Source organism: Festucalex cinctus, chromosome 10, assembly GCF_051991245.1.
Source record: "Festucalex cinctus isolate MCC-2025b chromosome 10, RoL_Fcin_1.0, whole genome shotgun sequence".
Lineage (NCBI taxonomy): Eukaryota > Metazoa > Chordata > Actinopteri > Syngnathiformes > Syngnathidae > Festucalex > Festucalex cinctus.
Window position 1 is genome coordinate 21,765,258 of NC_135420.1, and position 27,937 is coordinate 21,793,194.

Consider the following 27,937-nt stretch of genomic DNA (forward strand, 5'->3'; position numbering starts at 1 on the left):
ATATGAAGTTTTTATTGCGAACCCCAAAGTAACGACTTAACCCTGGTGGAAACAACTTTGAGAGCCAATAGTTTTAGGCAACACACAGCAGATAACTTCAATTTATTCATATTTCTTTTTTTCCCTTTCAATTTGACCCTATAGGGTTTCTAAAACTTGTAAAATACAACCTTTTTCTCAATACAAGTCCAACAATGTCAACATATCTTATAAAATGCCAACTATAAATACATGCACAGGTTGAAAAAACAGGAGGAAAGACATAGGAAATCTTCAGCTCACAGCTAAACACCTGAAAAAGTGTGGTTGGGTCGTTAAAAAAAATAAAATAAATTCACAGTGACACTCACACCGCTCACATTTTAATATGTACACATTAATGTGAAAGTTCTTAGTTCAGAGTCCATTGAAGGTGAACATTTTGTCTTCATCTTTGAAGTTTAATTGCAAATCTTCTCAGTCATCTCTTTCTGTATGAAAGCAAAACAGAGGAAGACATTAAAATTGTGGTCATAAACAGAATGAGCCTCATCCTCATTTTATATTCTTAATTATGACACATACTGATCTTTCCAATAATGAATGCCAACAGTGGATTTTCTCAGTCTCATTACATGCTCATTGCTCACAGTTGGAGACATTTGACAATGACATTTTGATTGCATAGCACGAGGTCAAAAGGTCACACTCATGTCTCACCAGGGGCTCAAGTTCAGAATGGTCGATGAGGTTGAACTCCGAAATGAAGTAGTAGTAGTGCTTGTAGCAGGTGTTGATGTGGGCCTCGGCGCCCATGCTGCAGATGCTGTCAAAGTGATGGATGTAAACGTGCACAAACACCCTGAAGAGTCGGCTCAGGATCTTCTTGCACACCTGCTGGAAATTCTTGGGAAAAGGAACACCTGCAGCGAACATGGAAAAATATACAAGTTTTTTTTTTTTTTTATTATTATTTCTTTATCATCAAGTTGTATTATTTCCACCAGTGCATTTTCTCTTCAGTTTATGACATTTCTGATGGTTGAACTGCTTTTAGAACTTGGAAAAAATGTGAAAATTGGATTTTCCTGTTTTCGTCCAATCAGATTTCAGCCTCTGTGTGTTGCCGTGTCAATCAAATCTGCCACAATCTGATGCACTGGTTGATATAACCCAATGGGACTGATTTTTTAATCAATCATAGTTCAAATATGCCTCAGAGGGCCAACTAGCTGGCTCACAACAACGACATCATTTTTCTCTCCTCTGATTGGCTGTCCAGAAGAAAACTGTTACACCCAAATTAGACTAGCAAAATGTCTGCCATTTTGTCATGATAATCTATCATCATTCCCGCTAATGAATGCAATTGTGGTAATGATCAAGTCTGTTGATGAGACAAAACATGGCCACCATTTGATTGCTTCTAAATGTCAGCCTCGTGGTTCAATTAACCTTGTTTGAATCTGTAGAACATTAATGAAGCTTAAAGAACCCATCATAATTAACACGTTCGATTTTTGAAAGAAGCTCACACACACCTACTCTGGTGGGGAAGATGTCCTCATCGTTGATGAGCGACTCTATCCAGTCCATCATCAGGTTCATGTACATGAGAGCTGGCAGCTTGGTGGGTTTCCTGTAATCGTCGCCGTCCTGCCACCTGTACTCGTACCTGAGCCCCCCGGACATGATCGGGCAGGTGCGTTCGGTGCAGTACTCGCTGACCGTGCCGTAGATCAGGTTGATCCTGTTAAAGAAATCCACCACGTGCATGGCGACCCAGTCATTGAGGCTCTCGCCGTCGGGCAGCTGCACCACCTTCCTCAGGTCAAGGCCGGACTTGAGCGAGGCTTGAGCTTTCTTGTACAGTTCAAAACGCTGCGTGCCGGGTTCAAAGCGTTTCCTGGGTCTGAACGTTTTGTCTTTGCTAAACACCTGACCCAGACACAGAGCCATGTCCGAAGCGGTTTCTCCCCACAGATGGGCAGTTTGTGTACTCTCCAGAAATGCGTTTGATCGCGTTGAAGGCGGCAGTTTCTGGCCTGGAGGAGGTGACAAGAGGTGAAGAGCTCGGTGAAGACTGGCTCCAGATGCTTGGACGTTCACTGTGAAGCAGAAAACATTTTAACTTTCATGACTGTCTCATTCAACCCTTTAGTAGTAAAAAAGCGTGCGTTGTGACCATGAGAAAACATGACAGTTTGTGGAGTGAATGAGGAATGCTATGTAAAAAAAAAAATAAATAAAAAAATAAATAGATAAATAAATAAAATAAAATCTGATGTTCGTTACCAGCCTTATCCTCCTGACTACCAGCAATTCAAATTTGTCCTCTGTAGTGGACCTTTTTTAAACCTGAATATCTCCCACCCAGTGCATACGATTGAATTAACTCATTTTGTGCTCTATAGAGGACATTCAGAGCTTTCCAATGATACCAAATGTGTAGGGGTGGGGTTTTGCTACCTTTGCTTGCATCATAAAAGAAAATGGCTTCCCTCAGTGCAAGCACATTTTAGGGAAAAGTAAGTGTATAACACTTTATTAAACACATTTAGGCTTTAAATGTTGTTATCATGTTTTCTATAAGACTCTTAAGAACACATTCAAGTATTGTTTGAATATTTTTGGGATCAACCAGTCCTCCCTGCAGCGTCTCCAGCTTGTCCAAAATGCTGCTGCTCGTCTCCTTACTGGTGCCCGGAAGAGGGAACACATAACCCCTATCCTGGCCTCTCTTCACTGGCTGCCCGTGAAATTTAGAATCCTTTTTAAGATTCTTCTATTTGTTTTCAAATCTCTCAATGGTCTTGCCCCACCTTATCTCGCCGAGCTCTTGCACCCCTACACACCTGCCCGGTGCCTCAATTGGAGGTACCGAGGGCTAAGCGGAGGCTTAGAGGAGATCGAGCCTTTGCTGTTGCCGGTCCCTCCCTTTGGAACGACCTACCACTAAATATTAGGCAGTCCCCCTCGTTATCCTCTTTTAAAAGACGTCTTAAAACACATCTGTATTCTTTGGCTTTTGGCGCAACATGAGACTTGTTCTTGGTGTTTTGTGGTGTGTATGAGTTTGATGTTTAGTCTACTTATTTATCTCTTTATTCACTACTTCTTATCTGTTCACTGATGTATAATGTACTTGTAAAAAAAAAAACTGTATTCACTCTTCAAAATGTTTGCTTTGTTCTTGTTTACTGCAAAACTGATGTTTATGTACAGCACTTTGTATACAGCAACGCCTGTTCTTAAAGCGCTTTATAAATAAAGTTGAGTTGAGTTGAGACATCTAATAAATGTCAAGCGGATGCAACCTCAATAAACAGCACATTACATTTAATTATGATGATTTGGCATTTGGAATACGCCACATTTTTTAAAATGAAAGTTCTAGTGAACTTTCCATTCAGATTAGAGCGCGACCTCCACTGATTGGACTCTTCAGTCAAGTGACCTTGGCTGCAACATGACACTATCATCAACATTAGTGTGTAAAGTGACTCTATACAATTTCTGCCATGGTTCTTCTCTGAACCACTACGAGCAAAAGCTTCAGTTTCTTTTTGAGTTTGCATGATCAGGCAAGTGTCCATATGTGAAAGCTTGCCCATTGCTGATTGAAAACAGTCAATAAAATCCCAGCCAAAAAAAAAATATATATATATATATATGAAAAAAAAGATGACATCACCAAAATGATCTGAGAGTGTGTGATCTGCAAAATAGATCATTTTTCTTCCTTTGCCGGCCAGTTCAGTGGAGGAGCGTGACTACGTGGTCATGAGATAGCTCCATAACAAAAGGGTTTTAGAGGAAGACTTAAACATCAAATAAAAAAAAAAAAACATAGACAACCTATATAGCCAGTATGTATAATAGCAAAAAAAAAAAAAACACATGTGGGCTACAAGTCTTTTACTCCCTGCCATAACCTCAAGCTGAAGCATGTCTGATCATGCACTCATATCACGTATGCATACTTCCCTGCTGTTTATTGACGCCACACACTAAAAACAAACCCATTCAAGGCCTGCATGTCTGAATCAAAACACAGGTTTGGCGGTTTAAAGCAAGAACTTAAAGATTTGTTCACACACAGGACAGATAAGAAAAAAACAGTCTCCACTGTACCTGTTTGCTGTCCTACTGTGGCGACTCCACAATGTTGGCGAAAGCTTTGGGAGAGGCCAGAGTGGATTTTGGAGGACAGCTCCAGCTGCTTTACCCCCTTCTCCTCCCTCCTACCTCCCCTCTCTCTCTTTCCCGGCCTCAGACAGACATCCAACTTCACTCCGCAGCAAAGCGCAAGTCAAGAAAAAGCTGAACTAGTCGCTTGGTTTCCCTTCCTGCGGATGATGTCACATCCTGACTTTGTCTTCTGAGCCTGCTCTTGCTACATATACGCCTCGGTGTGTGAACGGAGGAGCGCTGGGAAAGGCCTTCTAATTTCAGCCCTTCCTCTTTCTTTTCCCCTTACTTTTCCTCATCCCACCAGCCCGCGGAAGCCCGGCCCCCTCTCTGATGAAGTGGGCCACGTCTATCCACCACAAGTACAGAGCAGAGAGCACAACAATCCCACAAATATGTCAGAATATCTGGCAGAGCGAGCTGCTCTTTCATGGCAACATATCATTTAAATCCTTTGCCTCTTTCAAATGTTTTCATAGCAGCTTGTATAAAACAAGTAAAAAGTTCATGATGAGACCAAGGTTGTCTGGTAAGGCATATATATTGTCACTGTAAATCCCCAAAGTGTTCTGTGGTTCTTTAAAGGCGGAGCAGTAGGTATCAGTTTCTCTGCTTTGTATATACATAGACAACCCACATCACTCTTTCTATACTTGTCGGGAATGTGAGTCACCAACATATATAGGATGATAAAAGAGACTCCCTCATGAAACCTCATTCACAAGTTTCAGTTTCTGTTTGCAGCATACAGACTGGACTTTACAATTTTCTTAAAGGAATGAAATATGATTGTGCTAGTATATTCTGAGGTTCAGCTTTTAGTAATTGTTGAAGCAAAAATACAGTGGTGCCTTGACACGTGAGTTATGCATCATGATTAATCCAGTGAGACTCCATTTGGTGCATGGGTGACTTGGCCACCGGGGGCAGAATAATACAGCCTTTTTTCGGTACCAATTGGCACCACTATACTTTGTTACCAGGTTGAGACTTTATGGTGGAAATACAAGAGCCAGCAACGACATCGAAAAAAAGCATACTAGCGATGAACTCTCAGAAAAATATTTCCCATCCAAAACGATGAGCCAAATTAGCCAATACTAACATAACAAGTGATTATTAACACTATGTAAGTCTATAAAAGAAGCTAATTATATTGTGTCCAGAGTTTGTTTGTTTTTTTGCTATTGTTGTGCCACGTTATCAGAGATTTTTACTTTTGTATTTATGTTCATTTAAGAAACTACGTTTTAGGTTTAAGAGTTAAATCATCAATTATATTTTATAAGGGTCTTCTTTTTACAGAAATATCTTTACCTGTACTTACAGATAGCAGAATGTGAATAGTTGAATACTTCTGTCGCTCGTATTTGCAGATTCCTTTATCAACCCAGAGGCCAATAAAAGTTGTACTAACTCAAATTGGCCACTTGGGGTCCTCCCAAGTTGCATCTTTTTTTTTAATGTTTAATCAGTCATGTAAATCTTCAATGTTTGTTAGCGCTGCGTTTTGCAAAATTTTATATTGAACAGATTTGTCGTGTTCAGACAACAAAATGTTAGCATTGTAGCAAATCTAAATATAGATGTCCATAATATCTAGCTGCTCCCTGGTAGAATGTACAGCAACCAAACCCTATCTTTTTTTTATTTTTTAAACACATAATTGTGTGAATTGTTAATTAAAAAAACCGTGACTGTTATATACTGCCCCCACGTGGCCAAGATGTACACAAACGAAGGGATGCACAATTTCCATTGAAGTACTGTGAAAAAAAGTTTAATTCCTCATTGCAATTATATCATTACACTCTGTTTTTATAAAGTATATTATAGTATATATTAAAGAATACATATTACATTTTTGTTTTTTGGGTGGGAGGCTGGGAATAGATTCATGTCATTTCCATTCATTTTAAGGGAAAATTGATTGTACATATATAAGTTTTTAGCTGAACATTAATTCACTCCGCACCAGGGAATAAAATGATAATAAACTAAAGGAACTGATTGCAACATAGTTAAAACTATTAAGGTGTAAGGTATGGGGAAACCGTTTTATAATTAATGGTATGCATATCCTTATATTACCTCTTCTAAAGCGATGTGTGTTCAATCTAGCAATGTGGCCATTGCATCACCTTGTTTACTTCAGTAATGACTCGGCTTCAAAAAGGCCAATTGAAAAACTATGTGCTCATTTGGAAAGCTGTCACCGCAATGCATGACATATGCCTGCCGCTGTCAGACTTCATACCAGATGATCGCGTCAACAGTCAGAAATGAGGAAGTCGACGGAACCAGTCGGGCCTCAGCTGTCCGTCACGCCGAAGGACTACAAAGGTAATCATGGTAAAAACACGCTTCCTGACATGTTAAGGACTTGCCCTCCATGCTCAGAATTAACACTGATGACATAAAGCCTTGAAAGAAAATCTGTACATTTCAATATGAAATTAATTTACTTCATTGGGTACACTTGCACTCCAAGCATTTTCTACCTTAGCTGAGATTGGGCGAGCTGATTACAAACCGGACTGATCGCCAGACAGTCGCAGAGCACATATAGATAAGCAATCACACTCACATTTAAAACACACTGAACTTCAACTTCAAAATGAATGGCGGCTACTTGTCGCTTCCAGGCAAGGGCTGTCATGACCACAGTCCCCAGCAGCTGCTGCTTTGACCTAAACTGTGTTAAATATGACAAGCATGTGGTGCGAAAGCACGGTTTATATAGTGCACCTGTGTTAAACATCCGGTTGAGCTGACGTTTGACAGACAAGCACAAGCTGACCTTTATCATGGTTTCAGATCAGCTTCTGGGATTCTTATGAATGACCCTGTTGAGTTCATTTTGTCTCTTTAGTTGGCTTGTCTGGCAACAGCAGTGTCATCCAGTGTACATTGTGTTCACGTGTAGGGCTGGGTGTTTAATTAGGTTTAACCATTAATTCAAATGGATATGTCAGGACGATCGTTACATTTTTTTTTAAACGATTTTCTTAGCTAAACTTTTGACCCAAGCTATTTTGCTGAGGTCACCTTACCTGACCTCATTTTAGGCTTAGAGAAATGAGATATTTTCAGTTTAGTCATTGTTGTTTGCTTTTCTATAAGCAAAGGGGGGAAAGGATATTAAAATGGAAAATTAAAATAAATAAATAAATAAATAAGCACAAACTGAGATGCGTGAGACAAGATTTTTTAGTGACTGTAAAATGATAATATATCACCATATATATTGTAAACACAAATGTTCAAATGTTTGAGACACCGAATCTAATCAAAATAATCTGATTGGACATCTAAATAAAAAAAAAAAATGTTGACTTTACCTAATATTTTGTGTTTAACTAACTAACTAACTAACTAACTAACTAATTGCTCTAAATTCATGCTTACACTGTTCACAGCCTCTGGAGGCCATATTTGAAGGGAACTGGCTTTGATTACAGTGTTATGATTTATACCGATTTATACCTGGTGTGCATCACTAATACAAGACGAGTCGATCTCAATATATGTCGTGCAATATGACTCAAGGATGGTAGATTTTAAAATGTAACAATTAGGTTTGGTGAAATCAAACTCGATTTTTTTTAATTAAAAATAAACACTATTATTTTATTGTATATTAAATGTAATTAAATTAAATTGGTTCATAATTTTCTCTGTCAAGACTCAAAACTCACAGAATTTTAAGATGTTAGAAGATGAATAAATGCAGAAAATGAATGGCAAAAGTATGGTATGAAATGAAAATAAAACCAAAATAAGGGCATGACGATCAAAACAAATATTCTTGTACTTACCAATCACACATTCGGATTCTCCATATGTGACTTGTTCTGTATTCCTCAGTTGTTGTTGCTTTTAGTGCAAAAAAAAAATCCCTCACTAATATATTTAATACTTGGGCCTTGAACTATAACAAAATGTTGCTAGTATTGCAGTAGTACACAAACAGGCAATGATGCAGCTGTGATGCTATGTCTTTAATCACATCAAAGTTCTTAGGCAACCAATTAAAGAACATCCCCAATGATTGGTGGATTTTATTTCTAATCTATTCTAATGTTATTGACACGTTCTTACTTTTTTTATTCATTTTATGGGGCATTTGTCAGGACAATTTATGGCTAGATTAGATGTTAGCCTACCCAATCTGGTCGCCAGACAATTACAGGACAAATATAGACAAGCATTTTCAAATACATTCTCACCTTGGAACAAAGCAGATATTGGTGCACTGACACAAATACCTGTCAGAATTTGTGAGCCCCCTGCTCGCAGATGTTTCTGCCAATTATTGAATAAAAAGATGTATTTGCTGACAAACCACCATGTTTTTCATTCTTGTCTACCAGCACTAAATTGTCGTAATGAGGAAAAACAGATGCAGTAATTAGATTAGGTGTCATAATTCCTACTGTGGTGCGGTGAAGCTGTCAGTTGATGACGTACAAATGGGGCGACTAAAAAGAGAGGCTGGTAGTTTTGACTCCACCTCCCCCGAGCGGCGAGCGCCATCGAAAGCATTTTGCTCTCCTCGGCTGCAAAGATTGATGCGGAAATGAACAGGTTGAGGCGACTTGAGACACGCATCGGGCCACATTAGCCGTCTCGCTTCGATCGTCTCCGCTGGCTTTATCTAACTCTGCCCCCTTCGAAAAAAAAGTGAGTGAGTAAACTAACACGCCATGAAAAGACTTCCTAAATGTCCACTTAAGGAGTTGAGTGCAATTACTGTACATCTCCGCCCCGTCAATTTTAAGCAGCGCCGCACCCATTTAACCTTGACACTTTTTTTTGTTTGTTTTATAGATTTCTTGACTCGTGTTGTTGTCGCTATAATGTGTGACATCGGTTATGCCTCTTTGCAACATCGACGGTCGTCATAAATTTGCACCTGTAGCCCTCTGCATTTTCGCAACACTTTGTTGATACAAGTTGCATGCATCTCGATGGCGCATGTGCGTCCGGATTTGATCAGTAGTTTACTAAGTGTAGTTGCGTTAAAACGTGAAAACGTTGCCAAGTTGCTAACATGAGCATTTTTTTTTTTTTTAAAGGATTTTTGCATTAGAGGACACTAAATCCCCTTGACCTCCATTCCCTACCTCATGTCCGTTGTCCTTAAAACACTTATTTCCTCTAACAGTATGGAAGTAGTTCAAACGTCGCAATTTTCTGTTTATTAAAAAAAAAAAAAAGAAAAAAAAGAGGGGTGGGGGCACTATATTAAAGCTGCATATGTTGCACATGGTGCTGTTTGATTATGTTTAGCATGTTTACACAGCAAACGGTCACGCTGTTGGACTCTTTTAGTATACACTGGTTTTTAGTTTTTCCACAAAATAAATAAGTAGAAGACCTAAATGTCCAGCAGAGGACTGTGTGGTGAGTTATGGATTAAACTCTATTCATATTTAGGTTGTGTTTTTAAAAGGCCGGGCAACAGCCGCCAACAACTGCCTCTGACTTAAAAAAATAAAATAATAAAAAAATAATAAAAAAAATAAACCACTAAAATGGTTGTTTTAGACACATTCCCATTTTAGACTATATAGAAACTATCATTATTCATGTCAAACATTCCTTTAGTGATGCAGCACATGTTAGTTTGTTGGAGCTAGAAATGAGACTTTATGAATATTTCACAATAATTGTGACCGAGATTGATTATGGATTCCTGAGTATGCAGTTCTGTTGTCAGTCAGAGTATTGCCACCACCACCACCCGCCCCAAGCACTCTCGCACACTTTTCTCATGTAGCGTTCTCAAGGTGAGGCAAGGTGACCTTGGCATGCATAATGTTTACGACTTGTGAGCATACATGATGCCAGGTCAAAACTTTCCAACAATTCTAACTGCTTCTGAAACGTATAAATGTGCACTGTGTGCGCATGGAAATGTTCAGGACGTGTGGTTCCGTTGTCTTAGTGGATTTTTTTATTTTTTATTTTTTTTAAGTAGTTGTAGCTTGATCAGAAAAGTCACTAATTTGTCAGCACTTGCTGTGCTTTTGTAAACGTGCAGCCATGTTAATGCAAGCGGTACAAATCAACAAGGATGCAATTTGCACTAAAGAAGTCAGTTTAAAAAAAAAAAATGTCCAGAAATCTTTGCAAACAACTCTATGCAGCACAGCTTTTAAACCTTTTTATGTTTGCACCGTCAACAATTATGCAGAATCCCAACTGTTAGGCTGATTGATGCTTACAAATTGCAGATACAGACTTGAACTTCCATATCTGACCAATGAGAGAGGGGGAAGCCGGTTTAGAATTCTGTCATTTGTTGCGGTCATACTTATAGTGGTTGAATCTGAGACTTTTATAGAATTCTGTCAATACAGCTTTGATTTAATTTCCTGTGACAGGAAGTCAGACCAGTGGAAGCGTGTGTTTACTCAGGCTGCTTGAGTCCTTTGCAAATTGTTGACTACGATGGAAATTGGTCACCTCCTTTAGTTAAAAGGTATTGGCTTGTTGTGTCACTATAATTCTCCATTTAACTGGAGCCAACTTAAGAATTATATATACTTAAAAGCCTGGAAACTAGTTAATAATTGAGACAACAGATTTGGAATGTCCCACTCCCAACTGTATAAATGTCACATATTATGTAGACAATTGCCATTTTATTTTATTGTTATATATTTTTTTCAACAAATTGAATTTGAGATTAGAAATCCTGGAAAATAGTGACCAAAAAAAACAAACTATAAACACTATTCTCGGGTTTGGCACAAATGACTTGTAATGGCTGTAAATATGAAGGAAATTTTGGCATATATTTTTCCAAAATGAAAACAACTCCATTTAGCTATATTAACATGACAATTTATTTGCTTTAGTGAGCCGCAAATGATAATGTGGCAGGTCAGAGCTGGCCCCTAGCTCTGAAGTTTGTCACCTGTGGATTACACAAAAGACAACAGAACAAGTAGTTGTTTACAAACAAGATGAGACTAGACTTGTTTTGCAATACCAAACTCAATATGTCCATCCAATATGTACTGTGGTATTAGGTCAGTCTTTGCCTGTACCTACTTGTGTTGTTCAACCTGTTACTGTGTAAACATAGCACGGGTAAGAAATTAAGTAGTTTATGCAGCCAGGAGCTCACAATGGCCTTAGATACCTGAAGCTCTTTTTTCTTGGCAAGCATGACCACGAGAATGACTTTAATTGTTTTGTGAGTTTTCATATTTAGCCGGCTGATCCCTAAAGTGAGCAATTGCTGCCGTGCAAATTATCATGAGATTTAAAAAAATAAAAAATAAATAAATTGTTGAGCAGAAAATTAGATCAAAGTTCACTTGCATAAAATGCAAAAACGTACGCACCGGAGACATGATGAATGTTGTTCCTTCCAGTCATACCAAAAGCCTTCCGTAATCCAACTAGTCTACCAGGTTAGTTTTGCACTTTCCCCATTTGTCGTCAAATGAGTTGGATGTTCTTAGAAACAAAGTACATTGTTTTACCTTTTAGGATTACAATTGTCACGGGTGTGGTACGCAAAGATATGGTAATGCACCTTTGAGACACAGTTTTTCAAAAAAAATTTGGTGCTGGAAAAGTTGCTATAGTTATGTAAATTACTGTAGCCATTGCTATTTCCAACAAAAGCAGGTACTAAAGGAATTTTAGTTCCTGCAAAGCTTTGATTCCAAGTCTAGCAACTTATTTTATCTGCATATTTGCAACTTTCAAGGGTTCTTTTTAGCATAACTCTTAATGCATTTTAATATATTTTAGATTTTGGAAAATTTAGCATCAATAAATTAACAAAAATATTCTGTTTGCTATTATAAACGGTCACAGAACACGAAAACGGTCATTGGTTGAACATGAATAAAGTTACTTCTTCCAAACAAATGTTCTCTGTAAAATGATAAACATAATCCTGCAACAACCAAGTATGAGGCGGCGTTGTTACCAATTTTCACTAATTGCTAAGAATTTATTTGATTCACATCCAGGTAGGGCTAAAGTTGCAGTTCAACTTTGTCCTCCAATACAGTGTAGATGTGATGTGAGATCATCCAAATTTGTCTCACTCAGTAGCCACGTCCCCACCTTTCCCGGATTTTGGTTTGCTTCCAAACAACTGGGCAACGGCATCATGCAAATTGACTCGCACCTGCCATTAGGCATGAGCGCATTCATAAAAGGATGCAGCGGTGCACTTTTGCTGTCTGTGGAAAGTTCCAGAAATGTGAGTCACAGGTGGGAGAGGGAGAAACCTGTGGAGGAGGGAGGCAAGGTGTGGCATTGGGAGAATCAGACCGGTAAAGGTGAAAGGTCGCCCTTGTCTGAACAAGGGGGATGGGCGATGATCTCTCAACCGCCCACCCATAGTAGCGCCTTACACCCACCATCACCCAAGCACATGAAACAAAGGACCATGAACATGGCAGACCTCAGGCTAGTCATGCGACATTCCAGTAAGCTGATGGGGGGGATGTAACAGTAAACTACTACTTGAGTACTGAGTAGTCGCAGTCCTGGTTATGCAATTATTAATTTAATATTATTAAATGAAATATAAATTATTAATTATTAAATATATATATTAAGGGGGATTATAATATGGCTCTTCTTTGGAAAGTAAACATTGGGCAGTGTTTCTTATGTTGTTTTACTACATAGCTGCAGTATGAGCTGGGTTGTTAGGTGAAGAGGTAGTTAATTTCTTTGCTCATAGCGTCAAAGCGGCGGGGCAAGTTTTGTTGACATTGAGTTGCGAACAGCGTAGAATGACACCAGCTTGTTAAAGCTCATTTTGACTTTGGCTCCATCCCCGGTAGACTCCGGTTGCACCTTCATGTGTTTTGTCCTCCCACCAGCCTGATTTATTGAATTTTTCAAGTTGGTAAATTTTTCTAGTGCCTGTTCACCACAACAAACTTATTTTTTTTGTCATCTACATTTGTGACATTACAATTTTTTTTTAATGAGAATTTAACAGTGCTAATATATAATCATCAATCATATATTCTGCAATATGTGACGACATGACGTGAAATTTTTTTTCTTTCAAAAAAGGGGTGATACATTTTTACATTTAAGTGTCCTTTGAGTTAAACTTTTTTTTCCCCTCCATATTTTCAGTTTATTTCTATTACTTCATGTAAAACAACCCGTCACAACTTTAAGGCTATTTGCATATTAGATCCAGTCCATCAGCTAACTTTGTGGCATCTGACTTTACTAAGAAAGTTCAAAGGCAATGCTTATTTTTGATTGACACTGTCAGAGAAGTATTGATTGAACTTATTCATTATTGTTGTACTTCGACATTGGTGGAGAGTTGATCTGCATTATGAGTGTCAGTTGTCCTGTTGATTTCTGTAACTGTACAACTTCTTGTCAAGAGTAACTCGTCCATAAATCTTCTACAGTATTTCTATTTTTAAAATGTAGCCTTTTATGCAAATGTGTCTGTTCCCTAGCCTAGCCTCAGGGTCAGGTGTTTTGAACCACCTGTTGCTTTGGCATGCACTTGAATTATTTATTTTTATTGTTTTAAATGAAGTATTTTTTTTTGTACGGTCCTTTTTTTCCACCTGGATGTGATCCTTGTTCAGCGCACTGCAAGTATTTCACATGGTGCAACAACAACTGAGATGTGTGCAGCAATATTGAACTCCTCGCACTAACATGGAAAATGGCGATGAATATTTGCGCTCTCTGCCTTCATACATTCGGAGCACACTTGATGTTTTAAATATCATTGAGTTGTTTTGCTTTAAGTGTAACAGCAATTAAGATAATTATTTGTGTGGCAGCAACTCAAAAGCCTTTAACTCCACACCCAGTGATGTGATTTGTACATTAGGTCATAGATAGGTTATTATCGCTAGAGATGGGGACACAAAAGTGTATCTGCGATGCATCTTGTCTCTGGAATTTTAACTGGCTTCTGTGTGTGTGTCGGGGCTTATCTGTGTGGTGGCGGCAGCAGACCAAATGAGGTCATTGTGGCCGCTACTGTAGGACTGATGGAAAATCGTTTTTGATCAGAATCAGCATTCCAAACAATCTGATCTTCGAAGCTTAACGGTAGTTTTTTTTTGTAGCGTGACTGACCCTGACTGACCCTCTGTCTCTTGTATCAACATTCTCACACGTAATAGTCGTCTAACTCCTCTGGTTATGCTAACCAATCGGCTCCAAGCGGCTGCTCACGAACTGGGGGGTTAATACAACCCAAACATTTTCTCTACAATAATATGTTCTATGCAGCCCCACTGCATTTTTCTTCATCTCAGGGGGCGGCCATTTTGCCACTTGCTATCCAGTGAAAAATGACATCACAGTCGCTGAGGTAACGACCAATAACGGCTCGCCTGTTTTCTGAAGCTGAGCTGTGATTGGTCAGTTTGGATGTCAACCGGGCCCTTGAGCAACTGTAATGTCAGTTCCAGTCGACAGCAAGTGGCAAAATGGCCGCCCCCTAAGATGAAGAAATATGGATGGACTTTGTTGCTTAACTGAGAATTCCCAAACACAATTTTAATAAGAATCTCAATTGAGGCTAGTGGGGGCCTACACAACATATTGTAAAGAACATTTTTGGGTTGACTTTACCTCACACCACACTGAAAAGCACGAGCTACCAGCTGCGCTTGCTATCTACTCACTAATCCGCTCCCCTGTGGCGGCAAATAAGAGACTTCTAATAAGCATTGTTATCACTAAAGGTAACAAAGTGTGGCAAGTTAGCAACACTGACAAAGAGCAGAAGAAGCCAATGCTAAATGCTAATCGCTAAGCTAATGTTTTTGGTCGCCCAAAGTGGATATGTTTACATGAAAATGAAAAAATTGAAAGTGAAATGATCTGATTCTTTCTGGTAAATGTTAATAAGTAATGGAGTGCTTGTAGACGTAAGCAATCACATAAAAATTGACAAGCGGGGGAAACACTAACAACAACAAACGCTAATATAAATTCTACCAGAGCAAATGTGAGAAATAAACCTTGAATGTTTTTTTTTGACAGTGAATAGTCAAAGTCCCGCTCTTTCATAACTACCTTTTTAAAGTAAACACTATTATTAGCATTTCCGCTTCCTCTGTAAGGCCTTCACTTATAAGGTCGCCCAATTGAGGCGTTGGCCTCATGGGGCAAGATGACAATCATTTCTCAAATGCTACTGTTAGCAACTGCAGCGGTGGTGTGTTTTGCTCTCAGGTGTGTGTGTTGTGGTATTTGGAGGAGGGGCGCTGGGCTGCTGCCACTCAGCCACCCGTAAACCCGCACCGCTACGGGGCTTGCTTGAGTGACAAGTCAAACCAGCCCAGTCGGTCTGTGCTCCAGAGTGCCTCTGCACTTTGTTTTAGTCAAGTCCAGCTGTTTACATGAAAGCGTTGTATTATTTTTAAGTTGCTACTGTATCGTGCATTAGTTAGCCAAGTTGAGTTTCTTTTTCCGCACCTGCAAATGATCCGCCAAAGTCACACTTGACGATCTTATGAATGAAATTCTTGTGTTTCCGTGTGCATTGTTCCCCGTTTAATTTCTTCTACAGAACAGTCACAAATTGAGAATGTTACTATTGCTATTGTATGACACGACTACTACCGTTTTAATATTTGAGCTCTGACAACACAAAGGTGTGGCGGTGAAGTCAGATTTGAGAATTCGCTCACCCGATGAGGAGTAATGAGGTGCCAAACAAAAGAATTTGATGCATTATTGTCATATCCAGACGCGTAGTTGTCATCAAGTGCCATCATCGCCTGCGCTTGCCAGCCCTCGAGTAAACATCATGGTTGGTTGGTGGTGGCGCCCAGCTATGTTGTTGATTTTTCCAGCAAAGCAAATGTGTCTTATGTGTATGTTGGCAATGTTGCCAAGTCCAGCAATGAGGGAAATGCGAAATGTAGAAGCAAACAGGAAGAAATGACTCGACCGATGATCTTATTTATGTATTAGATTTGTTCTGGCTTTAATGGTCATTTAATTGTTCAGTCTTTCTATTACAACACATTCAGAAAACGTACAACAAAAAATATGCTTTGCTACTTTATTCCATGTGACCGCCACCTCGATTTGTTAGTGTTTTGTTAAATATGCATAATTTGTTAGTCTACATCATCTTGTAGCATCGTGTATAAAATACCCAGAAAATTTCTAATTCATATAACAATCATCGGGAATACACTTCAGTATGATTGAACATTCATGCTTTTGTTGTTCAAAGTCATAAATGGCATTTTTTAAGACCTACCAATGACAGATTCAAATATTGATTTCATGAGGTAAAAGTTTAAATTATTCTGTGACCATGCTTAAAACTCAACACTTATTGCAAATCATCCTTTTTCCCACATTGGAATGAATGGAAATGCCATTATTCCTTTGCCAAAAAAGGCAATCTATAATATTGTACTTTATAAAAACAAAGAGCAATAATAACGTTAAATAGAATGTATAAAATTATTAAATGTTTTTTTCTCCATGCTTCATTTCAGCCAAGTGTGACGCCTTCTGGTTTGCGTGCCTGATTGGGGGCAGTAAAGTCATACAAGTCAACGTTACTTTCAGTCACTCAGTCAGGTGCAGTATGCCAATGAGTATTGTTTCCATGTGTTGCTACACAGACTCGACTAACACAAAAGCTGTGTAGTTGCTTTAAAAAAAAGAAAAGAAAAAAAAAGTAATTTTTCACTGTCTGCCAAATTTCTTAAAGGGATTCTTGAGTCATTGAGCCATTTTCAGCATTAAAAAGTTAATATTTTGTCTACAATTAATGTGGTAACTTCATTATTTTTCCATGTACAATTAATACCTTTTAAAAGCAAATTTGTCTAATTGCAGTCGACTGATGATGACATCACCTGTGCTGAGGAAGCACGTAACGCCCAATCACGGCTCAGTTTACTGACCAAACCCAGGAAACAGGTGAGCAATGATTGGCCGTTACCTACTTCCTCAACACAGGTGATATCATCAGTCGACAGCAAGTAGAAACATTTTAAAAGGTATTGATTGTACATGAATTGTAGACAAAATATTAATTTGGTAACAATTGAAATCACGGTTGGTACAATTATGTTTTTTTGTTTTTTTTTGTTTTGTTTTGTTTTTTGGGGGGGTACAAAATGAGAAATTGTACTAAATTATTCATTTTAAAATTTAAACAAAAGTGCAAATATATAAATGTGAATTAGTATTAAAAAATAGTATTAATAATCTATTTTTGTTTACGATTATGCCAATTTTGTAATTACTTTCAAAATACCCCACCATGTCAAATTGCATAAATCTGCCTATCTGTTCCACTTTTTCAAATTGCAACCTTTGCAATTTGTAAACAACTTTCTACAAACACTTTGACGTCGATTTGAATTCGATTGAATAGTTTAGCCCAAAGTTTAGTACATAGAGCAAAATCTGCAATCAAATAGAACAATGGCCGTCCTTCAGGATAGCGGGTGCCATTGATTCCTCGCCCGCGTCATCTGAATAATATTATCTTCCCACCCCATGGAGGACAAGCAGGGCAACTTGAGAGCCAAGTTTCCATGTGAATATGTGTGGGGTGTGGCCAGGAGAGTTTCCGAGTGGTGGGAGGGGGTTGCACCGAAAGTCAGGCCGCGGTTTGAGACGGAGCAGTTTCATTTTGCATGATGTGTGTTTAAATAGCGGGGACGCCGCCGTAACGCCACACATCTCGCTCGCTCGCTCGTTTTCAGCCTCTGTCCCTCCCTCTTCCGTTTCTGTGTTGGTTATTCATCCACCGGGGTGAGTCAGGGAGGGGTGGAGATTCGTAGGACGGCAGTACCAGTCGCGTTTGTCGGTTGATTATTTATTTTTTTCCCTCCTTCCCTCCCTCTGTTACACACACACACAGACTCTCTCTCATTCTCTCCCTCATCACACTGCAGTTTCTACTCGCTCCCCTCTTCTCTCCAAGAGAGAGGCTCCCGAAGAGGATTCTCTCAACGCTGGCTTTACTTTTCCGAAGCTGGAAATTCCACTTTTTTTCAGCAGGGTAAGTCATTAATTTGAGGTTAAACTTTGTGCACCCTCGTGCTTGAGCGGGCGCTCGTGTTTCATTTCCGTTTGGTTTTCCCAAGTGGGTTTTATTGTCAAGTGTGTACTATTGGTGCTGGAGGTTCAGTTTTATTTTGATTTTTTTCCCTAACAAATGGATGCTTCACTTTGTACTTTGGGTGTTCCTTATTTTTTATTATTTTTTTAACTCCCTAATCCCGTCTCCCTGTTTGTTCATCATTAACTCTTCCCACTTTTTTTTTTTTTTTTCCATCCTGTGATTCATTGACTCTGAGCAGGAAGCACTCCACTTTGTCTCCTTCACTAGATGTAAACCAGCCACTTTTGTTGTCAAGGCTCTGTTAAAACTAACCACGGTTAAGTCTGTAACACAACTATAATGTTATAGTGTAATTTTTCTGGTTGGGGCACTGACTGAAAATGCAACGGAGATCATGGGTGACAATGTCATGCGGGTTGGAAAAAGCTACACTGACCTTTTATAGACATGTCTTGCACTGTTAGGGAAGTTTCTGTCTTCTGGTGAGTCGTTTCTTAAAGCTGGAGTTGCTGCCCAGAATGGGTTTCTTTTTATTGAATCACCAATTGTCAGTCAGTACAACTGGGGGTTCTTGTCAACTAATTGATCGATAAGAATTCATTGGATTGTGTGCATTTGATTTGCCGATTAATCGTTTCTTGATGCAATTGAGACAGTGGGGCGTGCACTACTTGGCTTGAAGCAGCGGATTCACTCTCAGCTTGCTTTCGAAGAACAGCATGACGTCAAGGATGGCGAGTTGGGTGCCATCCGTGCTGCATCACACTTCCTCCAAATTATTCGTCAATTATAATGAAGAAAATAGCTCATTTTGTCTATAGTCAAGAAAATAATTTAGTCAAATTTAACTAATTCATATTTAAGCATTTGATAGGCTTTGTTTTTTCTTTTCTTTTTTTGCTCCTTTTTGTGGACTATAGTGGCTAAAAATCAGACTGGTCGCAAGTCCATCCTCAAATGTAACAAAAACACAAGCACTCTGAATGTTCGTTCAAAAAGGTATTCGCTAATGCTAGCTGACAAACGGCCTAAATCCTTATGTCTGGTGTCAGCAAATTTACAAGTCACCTTTTATGTCAAATTAAGAAGACAGACAATATGCTATAGCTACTAGCTACTGCGTATAGACAACAAAACAAAGATGAAGTGGTAGATGATCAGTAACATGTTTAGTTAATGTCGCTAACAACTACCATTCATACCGCAGACATGCTAGGAAGCATTTTACTCCTTCCATTGGCTCCTCCCCGTTAATCATCCAATCACAGATCAGACGCCTTCACAGTCTGTCAGACAGTCGGATATTACTCACTCTTGCAACAATCCATGAAAGACAGAATTCCTCCTGCATTTTAAAAACTCTTGGGTGAACTCGAAATTTCAAGGCAACAAACTTCGATCAAATTTGAAGTTGGGCAATTCAACAAAATATTTCGAAATACTAGTTTACGGCACAAATTGTCTCTTGTAAGTAAAAACTCACTTGCTTTGTTGTGCTAACATTGTTGCCATAAATGTCAATAATTTATACATTTTAAAGTTGATCCAATTTTAAATGACTATTTTAGCCCAATAAATGCAAGTTGTGTATTATACGCATTTGGGTTTTACAATTTCCAACTTTCTGTAAGGCCATGAAGGTATCGGAATGTGATTGGATGAACAAGTCAGGTGTGGGTCCTGTGTAACAGAAGATGGCAGGGAAAGTGAGTGAGTGAGTGAATGTTTGGAGAGGCGTCACAGTTTGGAGGCAGAAGCGCACACGGCGAGTTGACGGTGGAAAAATTATGATGTCATTGATTAGTCACCGTCGACTAGACTATCATCACCTTATAAAATTGTGGTCCGTATAGCTAGTTTTCATACAGCAATTAAACATATTTTTGTGAGTTGGTGTAATCGTGGGAACATTTGGGTCTCTTGAGATGAACGGTAATTTTTATGTACAAGTGTTTATTGGCTGAAGTCACTCCTTTTTATAATTCAGTGTGTGTAAAACCCTAATAAAGGAAGTGAGGACAGTTAATGGTGCCGTTTTGTTTGCGTTGACGTGATGGACAAAGTGGATCAAGAACGATTGAATTGGTTGCCATTTGTCGATGGCATGTTGTGTGGTTTTCATCAAGGTGCATTTACAGAGGTTTAATTTCAATTTCCTTCAACTTTGCTCTTTATCTGGGTCTCAGGTGACAGGCATGTCGTTTCTCCATTTCCTTATGGTTGTCATGGTTGGGAGATTGTTACATCTGATTTGTTTTTAACGATTGGGCGTGAGATAATTTCAGCCGTGTCACGATGCTAAAGTAATAAGTCAGCAGTGCAAAGCAAATCTCATATAGCTGCTAAAAAAAAAAAAAAAAAAAAAAGTCCAGTTAAGGGAGGAGCTTCACCTTCCTTTCTGCTAAACTACTAGAGTGTTTTTTTTTTTCCTCCACATTTCAACGTATAGGTGTTTTTCCCCCGACCAGATGGTGATTGATCATCTGGTCGGCTTAACTGTTGAGCATTTTTCCTCAGAACAAGACCTTGACGTTTGCACTCAGCACAGACATGAGGGTGCACTTGCTGAAATGCGAGGCGCCCGCCCCAAATACCTCGCCGTTGCTCAAAATCAGCCACAGCGTTTTGTGTAAGAGTTTTGTGAAATGTCATTTATCTGATGTTGTCATGCCACACGCCAGCATTTGCGATAACGCTCGCACGAAACTGACGTCTAAATAAGTTTCGACGCGTCAGCGTCTTCGTGTTTCCTAGTGTGGGTTCACGATGTACAGGCAGGTTTTAGACTGTCCAAAAGTGTTTTCTCCTTATATTGGTGCGATGGCCATTTTGCTGCTCAAGATTGAGAAACACTGATTTAGTAAAAGCACAAAAAGTAAATATATAATTTCTTTTTCAGGGATGCTTGCAAACAAATTTCTTTAAATGCTAAATGCGGTGCAAATTGAAGAGCACTTTCTGCCATTTTGAATGCAAGTCATTTTTTTGGAACATGTTTTGTTTGGATCTGGAACATTAGTAACTCGTGTTTCAATTTTGACAAAGTACAATAGTAAATTGACCTTTTGAGTGTACCGTCTTGTGCATCTTGTTGTCAAATTATGGTTTCTTTGTTGTGAGGGGAAAATTCATATAGCGGTGCCTTGTGATGTGAGTTTTGTTCCCCATTGAAATGAAAAGAAATGCAATTAATAGTATAATACTGAGAAATGCATGAATAGTTCTGCAACTGACTCGTATTGTTAGCTCTTTTTTTTTTTTTTTTTTTTTTTTTTTGCTGAGGATAAAGAATTTATGCCAATTTTGTTATCCTGTCAGTGTACACCTTTCTCTTATTGTATTCCAAAAATTTTTTTTTAATCCGTTAGCATGTATAGATGATTGTTTGATTTTAAGATTACCGGTAATTATTTTTGGTAATTGATTAATCATTTGGATACCGGTATTTTTTTATTTATTTTTTTTAATCTTTTTTTTTTTAGTTGTCCAAATCGTCTCAATTTCAGCTTCTCAAAAGAAATTAGATGATTCCTGTAGTCCTCTATGAAATCAGACTGATTATCATTTGTGTTGAATCAAAATGAAACATTTGCTTTTACTTTGAAGAACAGTGATCAACGCCTGTTTTGACATTTGACGTTTTGCGGACCAAGCCAGTTACTCAATTGGAATTGAGAAGAATTTTTTTTTTGAATAAATGCATTGAAATTAAAACGCTCTGAACCCCATTCATTGAATAATCGACAGATTAAGCTATTGCCAAAATAACCGTTAGTTGCAGCTCTGCTGATTTGCATTGTTAACATTAAACTGACATTTATTAAGGCGTTGTGGTTGTAATTACATAATTTGTAATTCTTAGTTTTACATATAGTTTGTCAGTTAACTTTAGTGTTCACACCCTTGCAACCGAGATGCTATTTAGTAGGGGTGTGAATTGCCTAGTACCTGACGATTCGATTCGTATCACGATTCACAGGTCACGATTCGATTCGATACCGATTAATCCCGATACGAATGGTCACGATTCGATACCGATTAATCCCGATACGAATTTATAAGTCGATTGTTGCGATTTTTTTCCATTCAAATTTAGAAAATACTATCAGTAAATTTGTACATGTACACTGTAAGATTTGTATGAATATATTTATCTAAAACTTGAGGCTTATAACCGTGAGCCACTGTACACAAACAGTTTGCAATCTGTTTCACATTTGAACAGCATTAAAATAAAAATATTAAGGCTTAATGTGCCGTTCATATAACATTCTTCCATGCTCAAGGTGTGAATCCTAAAAAAAAAAAAAAAAAAAAAAAAAAAAAAATCGATTCTGCCAATTATTAAATCGATTCGAGAATCGCGCGATGTAGTATCGCGATATATCGCCGAATCGATTTTTTTAACACCCCTACTATTTAGCATTAAGCTAATCTTAAAAGGTTACGGTTGTTTTTTTTTGTGTGTGTGTTTTTATTATTGGATTCACATGTAATTCTGTTTGCTTAATATTCAGTTTGTCAGTTAACTTCCTTTAAAACTATTCACTCCCTTGCTTAAAGGTTGTAGCGCCACGACATAGATGCTATTTAGAGGTAGCATTACGCTAGCAGACTGAAAGGTTAAGATGTGTTTGTTTTAGATACACAAAGTGTAAGTCTCTTTTATATTTAGTTTGGCGGTAAACTTCAACTGATTGTGACAAACGGCGTGTACGCCACTTAGCCACTCGTATCTCAACTCAAGGCACCACTAAACTTGGAAAAGTGTCTTGTTTCCTCACATTTTCATGCCCAACGCTCCAAGGAAGTTCTTTGTATGGAATGCATTGCTGTGGGCTTGTAATTCTGTATCTCAAAACCTATCTACTCCAGGGTAAATACTTAACCCTCCTTTGTTTGCTTTCCTTCGCGACAACGTATCTGCTTGTAATGATATTGGCTCAAGGAGGGCTGCTCTTGTGCGGTCGGTCATTGTTGTTTGTATATCAAACAATGGCGCTCTCTGGCTCCACTTTCAAAGGAGAACATGCGCCGTTTGTCCCCATAGCCTTCGGGGTTTCCAATACTAGCAACATTCCTGTGTTTGCTCGCCATACTTGTAGTAGCACTCATACTGTGTGAGTTATGCCGCAGTTAAGTGTAAGCTTGCCCGGGAAATTTTCCTCAATATTTGTGCACTGGGACTAAGAGGTCATGATGTAGCCGCCTGGCCTCAGGGCGAGGAAAGCCGTCCCACTCCTCCCGTGGCTCCTCCTCGTCAGATGTCAGGCCATGTCGCATGAGCAGAGTCAGGCATCCTGGGATTTTCATTGGGGTTGTTTGGTATGTGGAAATACTTGGCTTGGGTCAACTTGTATTTTTGTTTAGCTGAATAAGGATTTAAGGAAAATAAGGAAAATTCCTCTCTGGTGATGTCCCGTTGTACTAGTAACACATTTAAGATACTGGAAAATCTAGTCACTTCAGTGAGCTTACTGTTTAATTTCCTAATGTGTGTGGAAATTGCAGTGTTGAGTAATGATTAACCACGTTTTTTTTTTTTTTTTTTTTTATGAGGCGTGAACTCGTGCAGACTGCTAAACGTGTCATGTCACAAGGTTCTGCAAAAGAAACGGAAGGAACAAATGAGGCTAATGTGGAACCGAAAAAAAGCCAAACAATATGGTTTTAGTTTGGGTTTGTGGTACAATTTTCTGTATTTGAATTTGAATTACAATGTTTGTTTTTTTTCCCCACTCACTTTTTATTATTTAGATAACTGGCCACGAAACGGCAAACATGCTGCAGGAGATGAAGGAGTTTGGCTCTCATGCCATGGATATCTATGACTACCTCGTCGCAGGAACTGGTCAGTCTTTTCACCTTTTTAAGTAACTGTTTATGTGAAGATTAGGATTTGTACTTTTTTTTTTTTTTTTTTTTTTTTTTTCTTTTTTTTTTTTTAATGTCATAATTGTTGAATTGGTTCTGTTTTCTGTGTGAAACTGATTATCCTGTAAGTCAAAATGGCGTGCACTACTTGGTTGCAACCAGTAGAGGTGCTCTTGATTCACTCAACTCGTTTGTTGTCTGAAGAAGAATATCAACCGTCATACTGCACAGCAAATTCTGTCACCATTTGTCTGTTTTTTAGAATGTTTGCACCAAAACTGGAATTTAAAGCATTCATATAGATTCTTGCCGTCTTTAATATTTTAATAAGTTATCCAATGAAACGTCCAATTCACATCCCTCAACCAATGTCTCCCTCCTCCAGATCCTCGACTGAAGAATCATTTCCTGATGCAGAGTCCTATTCCTATGACTGTAATTTTGCTGTGCTACCTGTTCTTTGTACTGTACCTGGGCCCTCGTATCATGGCCAATCGAAAGCCCTTCCAGCTGAAAGAGGCCATGATCGTCTATAACTTTGCGCTTGTTGCGCTATCAATGTATATCGTCTATGAGGTGAGTCCGCTTTTCTTCCTCAACCCTGTTGAAGCGGTGTTTTGTCATTTCAACGCGTGTTTTTGTCTCTTTTAGTTCTTGATGTCTGGATGGGCCACGACGTATACTTGGCGATGCGACGCAATCGATGTGTCCAACAGCCCTCAGGCACTTAGAGTAAGTTTGGGAGTTTTCCCTGTTCTTTTTTTTGTTTTTTTAAATGCTAGAGCATATTGAAGGCTTTGATGCAGCTTCTGACCTGAAGAGGTCGCTTAAAGCAATGGTAGTTATGACAAAAACAGCCAGCAGGTGGCAACAGAGTATAAGAGATCAGCCAGAGCCATGTTCCAATAAGCTCTTTTTGCCATTGTTTTCAACAGGTTTGTGAATAATGATGAAACTTAGCCATATTCTAATGCTAATTGCTGCAAAACGGAAACGGATACAAATGTCCATGTTTTTATAGCAGTAGAACACAATATTCTGTGGGCCTTGCAAAATCAGTCAAAATCCAGTAAAACAGCCGGGAGTTGCTTCAGTGAAAATGGCTGCGAATGAGTTAACGTGAGGAAGTGGCAAACAAACAAATTAGTTAGAGAAATGATTCCGATAATTGTCACGGTTTAATGAAATGTTGAAGAGTTTTGTCATGAGCTAAATGGCATGACACCTTCTTGTGACTGTCTCTTAGGTCAGCCCGTTGCTTGCTCAAACGCTCTAAAGTTGCATTGTTGAATAGACAGTAATTTTTGTTTGTCATTGGAGGCTATTCTTGACTGTTCAGTTGACAGCAGCTGCTATGTGAATTTTTGGTGTTTATTTTGGTAATAGAGAAAATGCTGGCACAACAGATCATATCAACGATTGCAAAAGTCAAAAGTCACCAATGTTGACAACGCATGAATGGGGCCGAATAGACTTTGATGGACGCGTCTGTTTTTTGTTTTGTTTTTCCTTCAGATGGTGGAGGTGGCCTGGTTGTTTTGGTTCTCCAAAATCATTGAGCTGATGGACACTGTAAGTCACACATTTGATTTGGAAACGTGGTTTAAAATGTGTGTCTAAAACCTTATTATTTTTATGCTAGATCTTCTTCGTGTTGAGAAAAAAGAGCGGCCAGATCACCTTCCTCCACATCTTCCACCACTCTTTCATGCCCTGGACCTGGTGGTGGGGAGTTGGCTACGCTCCCGGTGAGTACACATGAACTCAAAGTTGGATGGCGGACGTGACCGCTGCGGTACCTGCATGCCAGTCTTTTTGCTATCTTGTCAAAGAGCCTTTGTCTCCATAGAATCTGGCCAGTGATAACTGTTTATAGTCTGATGAAAACCTGGTATGTCCGTTCACCATTTTGTTCAGGGAAAAAGAAAACAAATACTCACTGTGATGTAATCCATAGAGTTTAAGCTCGAGTGTGGCTTCTAGAAGCTGCTAGCAAGATTTAAATGTAGCCTTAATATACATCTTTATATCTCATGACATGAAGTAGAGAGCTTTCCAATTACAGAGTTAAATAAAGACAGTCCAAGATAGTATCATAGTTTTCTTTGTAAGGATTTGGCGTGAGCAAATGATTGGCCCCATGATGTTTGGGAACGTCGCCTTATGTGATTTGTGTTTATGACGTCAGGTGGGATGGGATCCTTCCACGCCATGGTGAATTCCTGCGTCCACGTCATCATGTACTTCTACTACTTCCTCGCTGCGGCCGGACCTCGCTTCCAGAAGTTCCTTTGGTGGAAGAAATACATGACGGCCATTCAGCTTGTACGCATCGTCTTCAAGCTCTTCTTCTGCTTCTTCTTCGTCTTGGGTCCTTTTTTCTTTTTTTTCCATTTTTTTTCTCTTACATTTTTTCCATTTCACTTTTTCTTTCCTTCTTGTTTTTTTTTTATTTTAATTTTTCCATTTTGTTTTCATAATAATGCATCACATGTATATGGCACTTTTTTTGTTTTTGTGCTTTCCCTTTTTTTTTTCTTTTTTTTTTCTTTTCTATGTTTTCCTTCTGTTTGGTTTTCTATTGTCAATTTTTTATTTTACTATTTTCCTTTTGTCACTTTTTTTCCTATTTCCATGCTTTTCTTTTTGCTTTTATGCTTTTATTTTTCCTTTTTTCTTGTTTATTTCTTCTGGGTTTTTTTTTTTTTTTTTGCTTTTTACTTTATTTTTTCTAGTCTTTTTTTTTTTTTCTTGTTTATTTCTTATTTTCTTTTCTCTTATTTTTCCTGTTATCCTTTTGAATTTTTTTCTTTTTGTTCATTTTCCTCTTCTTCCACTATATTTTTCTTATTTTTTTTTATTAATTTTTCTTTTGTCCTTTTTATCTTTTGCCTTTTTTAAAATATTTTGTTTTTTCTTTTTCATGCATTTTTTCTTTTGCATCTTTTTTTTTTTTTTTGCAATTAGTCTATCACCGTTGCACTTTCCCGCCTCCTCACTCATTCGTCTCGCTTTGTTTTCGCCGACAGACCCAGTTCGTCCTGGTGTCCCTCCACGCGACTCAGTATTACTTCATGGACAGCTGCGACTACCAGTTCCCCATCATCATCCATTTGGTGTGGGTGTACGGCACCTTCTTCTTCGTGCTCTTCTCCAACTTCTGGGTGCAGGCGTACGTCAAGGGCAAGCGTCTACCCAAGCAGGGCATCAAGGCGTGCCAGAACGGCGCCTCCTCCGCCCCCGCCGTGTACGCCAACGGCAAGCACCACGAGAACGGCGTCAAACACGGCACGAGCTACGGCACGGCCCACCACGAAAACGGCAGCGCTCCCATGGGCAAGATGAAGAAGGCCTAGGGCGGCGGGAAAGAAACTCCCAGAAAGTATGACCTCGCGAAGCCGTCGCACGGATTCCAAAGATGATTTTGGCTGCGTTTCTTGTCCTAATTTTTAGTTATGTATGTGAAACTTGGGAGGAAGCGGCGTAAAACGCGGTCCATGACTTCCACAAAGGGGGATTCCACATTTGGTTGGTTCGGTTGTCTCTCTCTGAGTTTTTTTTTTTGTTTTTGGAAAGCACAATGTATGAAGAGAAGTTCACTGACAAGCAAGTTTAGTGTCACACTGGTTGCCTTTCACTTGTTAAGACATATCACCCCTTTGTGGACAGATGACTGGACAGATGACTTGAAAATACTTTTATCTGTAAATAGTTTTACAACAAAATGACTAATTGTATTGGTAAGGCTTTCTACTTTCTAAACTGTGTATTTAAAAATAAAACGCCAATAAACCATGCTATGAATCGTGA

At 38.8% G+C, this 27,937-nt stretch overlaps 2 protein-coding genes across 10 annotated transcripts; one reads left to right on the plus strand and one right to left on the minus strand.

The window, feature by feature from the left end:
* Window positions 1–87: 87 nt before the first annotated feature.
* mob3c (MOB kinase activator 3C) lies at window positions 88–8,781 on the minus strand. 3 transcript variants are annotated; one of them, XM_077533515.1, is made up of 4 exons: window positions 8,400–8,781; window positions 1,521–2,087; window positions 700–902; window positions 88–470 (listed from the first exon to the last, which is right to left on the minus strand). In XM_077533515.1, the coding sequence occupies exons 2-4, from the start codon at window positions 1,936–1,938 to the stop codon at window positions 441–443; spliced, it is 651 nt and encodes a 216-aa protein (XP_077389641.1). In that variant the 5' UTR covers window positions 1,939–2,087; window positions 8,400–8,781; the 3' UTR covers window positions 88–440. The 3 variants fall into 3 exon arrangements, with proteins under 3 accessions (XP_077389641.1, XP_077389639.1, XP_077389640.1); XM_077533513.1 differs by lacking the exon at window positions 8,400–8,781 and adding an exon at window positions 7,989–8,373; XM_077533514.1 differs by lacking the exon at window positions 8,400–8,781 and adding an exon at window positions 4,114–4,857.
* Window positions 8,675–27,937, plus strand: elovl1b (ELOVL fatty acid elongase 1b). 7 transcript variants are annotated; one of them, XM_077533505.1, is made up of 10 exons: window positions 8,675–8,853; window positions 16,668–16,752; window positions 18,050–18,190; window positions 24,011–24,104; window positions 24,513–24,703; window positions 24,779–24,859; window positions 25,643–25,699; window positions 25,770–25,875; window positions 26,316–26,452; window positions 27,157–27,937. In XM_077533505.1, the coding sequence occupies exons 4-10, from the start codon at window positions 24,035–24,037 to the stop codon at window positions 27,481–27,483; spliced, it is 969 nt and encodes a 322-aa protein (XP_077389631.1). In that variant the 5' UTR covers window positions 8,675–8,853; window positions 16,668–16,752; window positions 18,050–18,190; window positions 24,011–24,034; the 3' UTR covers window positions 27,484–27,937. The 7 variants fall into 7 exon arrangements, with proteins under 7 accessions (XP_077389631.1, XP_077389634.1, XP_077389635.1 ...); XM_077533508.1 differs by lacking the exon at window positions 16,668–16,752; XM_077533509.1 differs by lacking the exon at window positions 16,668–16,752 and having other exon boundaries at window positions 18,084–18,190.